The 6017-nt window shown below is 36.7% G+C and overlaps 1 protein-coding gene across 1 annotated transcript in view; it reads left to right on the forward strand.

Moving 5' to 3' along the window:
• The window catches only part of SRP54 (signal recognition particle 54), a 49557-nt gene extending 45069 nt beyond the window's left edge, over positions 1 to 4488 (forward strand). The window contains exons 16-17 of the mRNA XM_060759259.2: positions 414 to 511; positions 2274 to 4488. Coding sequence (XP_060615242.1) covers positions 414 to 511; positions 2274 to 2480 — 305 coding nt within the window. The 3' untranslated portion in view covers positions 2481 to 4488. The remainder of the gene's footprint in view (positions 1 to 413; positions 512 to 2273) is intronic.
• Positions 4489 to 6017: the final 1529 nt, after the last annotated feature.

The following is a 6017-nucleotide window of genomic DNA, read 5'->3' on the forward strand; positions in this document are numbered from 1 at the left end:
CCCTTTGGCTGTGGAACTCCTTCCCTAATGAGATCAGATCTGCCCCCTCCCTCATGACCTTCCAGAAGAAGCTCAATCCTGGTTATGGGATCAAGCGTTCGCAGAATAGATTGTTTTAATGGACTGCATTTAGCTGACAGCAATGGATTTATTTGGAAGACGACATGAAATGGCAAACTCTTTTAAATTGTTGATAATTATTTTTGATGTATGCTGTGTATTTTATGCTTTGTTTTTATTGTTCTGCACCGAATGGTGCCTGTTGGTAGCCGTCCTGAGTCCCTCTTCGGAGGTGAGAAGGATAGGATAGAACTGCTCTAAATAAATAAATAAATAAATAAATAAATAAATAAAGATTAAGGGAAACTGTGCATTGCAATATTCATGTACTTATGTGTGATTTATTTATTCAGTTTGTGACTTCCTTGGTGAAAAGATTGCCTCTGTTTTGGGAATAAGTACACCAAAATACCAGTATGCCATAGATGAATACTACAGGATGAAGAAGGAGGTGTGTATTTTGTATCCTTCTAATAACATTGGAATTGGATGCTTACATTTTAAATGTATTGTCTATTAATCTCATTTTTAAAAAATCAAACATTAAAGCATTTAAACATTTAAGAATCCCATTTTACTGCCAGCACATTCTAATTTATTTCAGGTGTATTCGCTCCCTTTATCTATCAGGACCATATTTTTCTACCAGAATGTTAGATCCCAATTTCTAAAGGAAACATACTATGCTCTAAAAATCTTTCAGATTGACTGTTATCACAATAACAACAAATATTTTCATGTTATTTAAGTGAAGAGAAAAATTATATCCCAACTTCATCTAAAAACTAAAAAACAAATAGAAGCCCTGTCTTTTTATCAGATATCTGATATTTCCCTTTTCCTTCTTTGCCAAGATAAATGTTTCTATTTGTTTTAGTAAATAAACACTCTGCAACAAGTTCTTGATCTTGAGAAGAGAAACACCATGTACATTTATGCCAGTGTTTCTCAACCTGGGGGTCGGGACCCCGGGGGGGGGTCGCAAAGGGGTGTCAGAGGGGTCGCCAAAGACCATCAGAAAACACAGTATTTTCTGTTGGTCATGGGGGTTCTGTCTGAGAAGTTTGGCCCAATTCTATCAATGGTGGGGTTCAGAACGCTCCTTGATTGTAGGTGAACTATAAATCCCAGCAAGTACAACTCCCAAATGTCAAAGTCTATTTTCCCCAAACCCCATCAGTGTTCACATTTGGGCATATTGAGTATCCGTGCCAAGTTTGGTCCAGATCCATCATTGTTTGAGCCCACAGTGCTCTCTGGATGTAGGCAAACTACAACTCCCAAACTCAAGGTCAGTGCCCACCAAACCCTTTCAGTATTTTCTGTTGATCATGGGAGTTCTCTGTGGCAACTTTAGTTCAATTCCATTGTTGGTGGGGTTCAGAATGCTCTTTGTTTACATGTTAACTATAAATCCCAGCAACCACAACTCCCAAATGACAAAATCAATCCCCCCGCCAACCCCACCAGTGTTCAGATTTGGGCATACTGGGTATTTGTACCAAATTTGCTCCAGTGAATGAAAATACATCCTGCAGATCATTATTTACATGGTGATTCATAATGTTAGGGTTATGGTTGAGGGTCACCACAACATGAGGAACTGTATTAAGGGGTTGTGGCATTAGGAAGGTTGAGAACCACTGATTTATGCCTTCAAGTGTCCTGTCAACTTATGGCAACCCCATTTATTTCAAAGGGTTTCTTAGGCAAGGAATACTCACAGGCGGTTTCGCCAGTTCCTTCCTCTGAAATATGGCTTACAGCACCTGGTATTTACTAGTGGTCTCCCATCCAGCTACTAACTGGGGCTGACCCTGCTTAGCTCTCAAAACCTAACAGGATATGACACTTAAGAGCATTATTACATCTACTTTGGGTGCTTGAATACTACTTTGTACAGCTTGTAATAGATGTGGAAGAAATAATGTTTTAATATTTCTTTACATCTATTCAATATAATGAGTTTTGTTTGGTGACAGTACACTATCCCTCCAGTGTCTCATTAAGAAAAACATTGTTAAATTTAGTCTTTTTTGTTCAACATACCATCAGATAGTAACTTGAAAGAGCTATAGAAACCCAGTGGTGTGATAGCAACAGATAGAATCAGTGGTTTGAATATTTGATATTCTTCATTGAAATAAATATTCAAGTATAGTATATGTTTAAGAAATATGCTAAAATATGTGAATCCTCCCCCAACATTTTAGGAAGAGGAGGAGGAGGAAGAGAACAAGATGTCAGAAGAAGCAGAAAGACGTTTTCAGGAACAGCAGAATCAAGAAGAGACTTCTGTTCAGACAGTCCAGCCAGAAGCTACCACTTGCAATACTTTTGTGAACCTCAATTTTGAAACTGAAGCAGATTGTTTGCCTGTCATTGAAAATAAACAAGAAATTACTCCTGTGTCTGCTTAAGAATGAGAATGTTGCATAACAATATTCCTTATTTCTTAAGTTGTCAAAATGTATAGTTACCTTTATGCATGCCAAGTGGAATATAATTTATTTTCAAGTCTGGGGAAGAGAGAATTTTCAGTGTCTTTTCAGTTGACATCTGTCTAATAAAGGCTAATTTTTGACATTTTACTATGAGATTATGAAATGCAAATAACTGGGTCTTAAATTGACCTAACTATGCAGAACAAGTGAAATGTCTTTCCTGAACATCTTGTGCCTTATTGACAGTTGCAAACTGATAATTGTGTTTTATAATTTAAAGTCTGTTAGGTGTTTATAAAGTTACTTATTATACTAAGGTGGAAGCTTATTAAACTAATTGAAACTAACTCACAAGGTATCTTTGTGACTTAGTTTAATTTATTGTCACATTTGCATGTGCATACTCATAAAATAAGATGGCTTTGTTAATGCCTCTTAAATAAATAAACAATTGTATATAAATGTGTCTTAAAATTGTCTTGCTAAGGACAGTTTTGTTAGTAGGCCTCTAAAGCACATTCACTATTTAGGTAAAAGAGGTCTAGAGCATCTAGGTAGTTGGATGTAGTCTCTTGCTGTAATAAGTGTTCAGGGAAGGAATTCCAGTATTTAGGAAGTTTGATATTTAATTTGTGTCAGGAATGAAGAACTTGTGTCCTTAGACTCATAGGGTGAGGCTTCACATGCTATCAGGTCTCAAGAGGAAATCACTTGATTTTGAAAAATAGCTCTCCCAATATACCTAAAACACTTCAAATGGGGCAAAATAAAGTGAAATTGCTAAACGAATATTCCTCCCTAGAGGAATACAGGGTGTGGTTGTATTGGCATAAAAGAGAGAGAGATGCTAGAGAGCAACACAATAAGGCTTGAGGGTTACATACTGGGCTGCACTTTTTCTACCCCTTCGGTACACAGTGGCTGGTGAGATAACAACTCTCCATCCTCTTAGGCAGCAAGACCATTGGATAGAGATGATTTTGAGGTATAAAAAGTGACCCCCCCCTCCCGGCACGCACACACCTAATCAGTGTGAATGTAGTTAGAAGAGAGGGTAGTAAGCTGATAAAAACTCACAGGAGCAAAATACCGAATGAATTAATTCTTCATCTGATGACGATGAGGAATGCTTAAATAGCTTTTCCCCAGTTTCCTGAAAAACAGTCTCAGCTGCAATGGTGCAATTTGATATTTGTATTCAAAGCACTTTTCAAAATGAGTTTGAGAACTGTCTGCCGTGCCAATCCTAAGGGTGGGGAGAATGTCTAGCTAGACATCCCTTCCCCCTGACCAAGGACTGCTAAGAATCTGCTGTTGTTTGTATAATTCACTTTTCTGTAGGCAATCCATACTAATTCTCACAAGACATTTACAGTATATTTGTAGATATAGGAAAGGATTCAAGAACTGTGTGCTCATAACACAAGGGATGTATTCAGCAAAACCGCCTCCTTCTGCAAGCACTTCCTGGCTATAGTTCAATACTGAAATATTTCAAGATTCCTTCCTCCATTATCTCAAAAAACAGAGAGAGCATATGTACACTCTTTGCCCACCTTGTTCCTATCAGACACATGGTTTAAAAGTCTCATTTATGACTTGGTTCTTCCCTTTCCCATTTTTAAAAGATTTAGTCAAGCTTGACCAAAAGACCAACAGAACCTGTTTTTAAAAAAGTCTTACCAAGTGTGTTCCCATTTTGGATTAGAGAATTGTGTTAATTTCCATTAGCAAATGCCCATGTTAAAATCTATGCGAAGGATGAAAAACCCATTAAGGCCTCACAATTAAGTAAATGTTATGATTGAACACGTCTTTAACTCTTGCTAGCCAAAAATGTTGTATGAACTAGGGAAGGGCTTATTGCCATGAGGTTCTTTTTGTCGCTGTGCCTTATCTTTGATATTTCTTTCAATATATGCAAGTGGTACAGAAGTGATTACTTTTTTCTTGAAATTATATTAAAATTATATTTAATTTTAAATCAGTTGTGTTCAGAGTTGTTATTGCAGGAAATGCAAAGGTTTAATTTGAATGCATCAGGTGTCACTAGGAACCTTAAGCAGTAAAGGCTGGGATTCTAAATCAGTCCACCTACCGATCTGTTCATCCCCATGTGCCCAACCAAAGAGGCAGGAGTTTACATTCTTTTTAGTTAACACTATTAAGACTAAATTTATGTTATGCTATCAGATTTACTCTCAGTCTCCAATGTGCTAGAAGAGCCTTTTTACACTGATATTCTAGACTAACATGACTGTTTTTGAATTCCTCACCCCCCAGGAAAGCTATTTGTTATAGCATGTCATGGTCTGAGTTCCATCTTAGCAAGATATGTTGCTATGATCAATCTGACAGATATTTACATACAGTTTTTCTAAAACCTGAGTTTTATATAGAGATGCTTTGACTTAAGAGTTTAATTTGCTCCATGATCATGCTCTTAACTCAAAATGCTCTTATCTCTAAGTAGATTTTTCCACTGAAATGCTATTAATCAGTCTTACCCCCCCCCCAAATTACCCCCGTCCCCACTTTTTGTTATGTGTTTTTAAAGAAGAAAATGTGCTTTATAATTAACAATGTATAAATGCACATTCACATGGAACAATAAAAAAGAAAGATCAACTGTAAAATGGTAGAAGCACAAAGTTGTGGCAAAGAAGCACAAAGTTAAGAGGCAGGAGCATCATTTTCTTCATACTATACTCATTCCAGTCTCCCTCTTGCTCCTTCTCCCTCTCTCTCTCCATGAAGCCAAATATACCAGGAATAAAAAAGCACACAAAACCAACTAACTCAAAGAACAAAGCAGACCACACTTTCCCAAAGCAGACATGAGCATGAGGCATGAAGGCTGCCTCCTTGAAGCCCTAAAGCCCTGTACTCTCTCACTATAGTACTCTCTCTGGCACAACACTCAACTCAAAATGCTTCTCTGATGTTAAAGCAAACCCAGGTCTGAGTGACAGTTTTTAACTCAAAACTCTTAAGTTGGCACACTCAGCAAGGACAATCCAGTGGTGCACAGCCATTCAAGCCCATAATGTCTAAAATAATATACTTTGTCCAGTAAGAGGTCTTATTACACTGTGTAATACTATTTTTGTTCCTGGGTTATAAATGTCATTTCCTAATTGGCTCTATCATAAAACATGGAAAACGTTTATTAAACTGCAAAAACTTTTGTATTTACGGGACATCCTGCAGCACATTTTTCTAAATTTTTTCAATGAATATCTATCTCATTGAGTCTTAATCAATTTAACATAGTTTGTGGCAGTCACAAAAATGAAGTTCCTCCAATACAACTGCTTTCAAAGTAAGTACTTCACAATTAAACAGGAAAGAACACTTTCAAACCAGGAACAGAACATTTTTCAAATTTCATTACATAGTGTTATTGTACATCCAGGAATTAGTTCAATAAATGTAAATGTTCTAATAAGTCTCTACCTATTTAATTGCATATTTTTAATAAGTGTCTGTCTTCCTGTATCTTTTTTTAGATTC

Source organism: Anolis sagrei, chromosome 1 (genome assembly GCF_037176765.1).
Source record: "Anolis sagrei isolate rAnoSag1 chromosome 1, rAnoSag1.mat, whole genome shotgun sequence".
Classification (NCBI taxonomy): Eukaryota; Metazoa; Chordata; class Lepidosauria; order Squamata; family Dactyloidae; genus Anolis; species Anolis sagrei.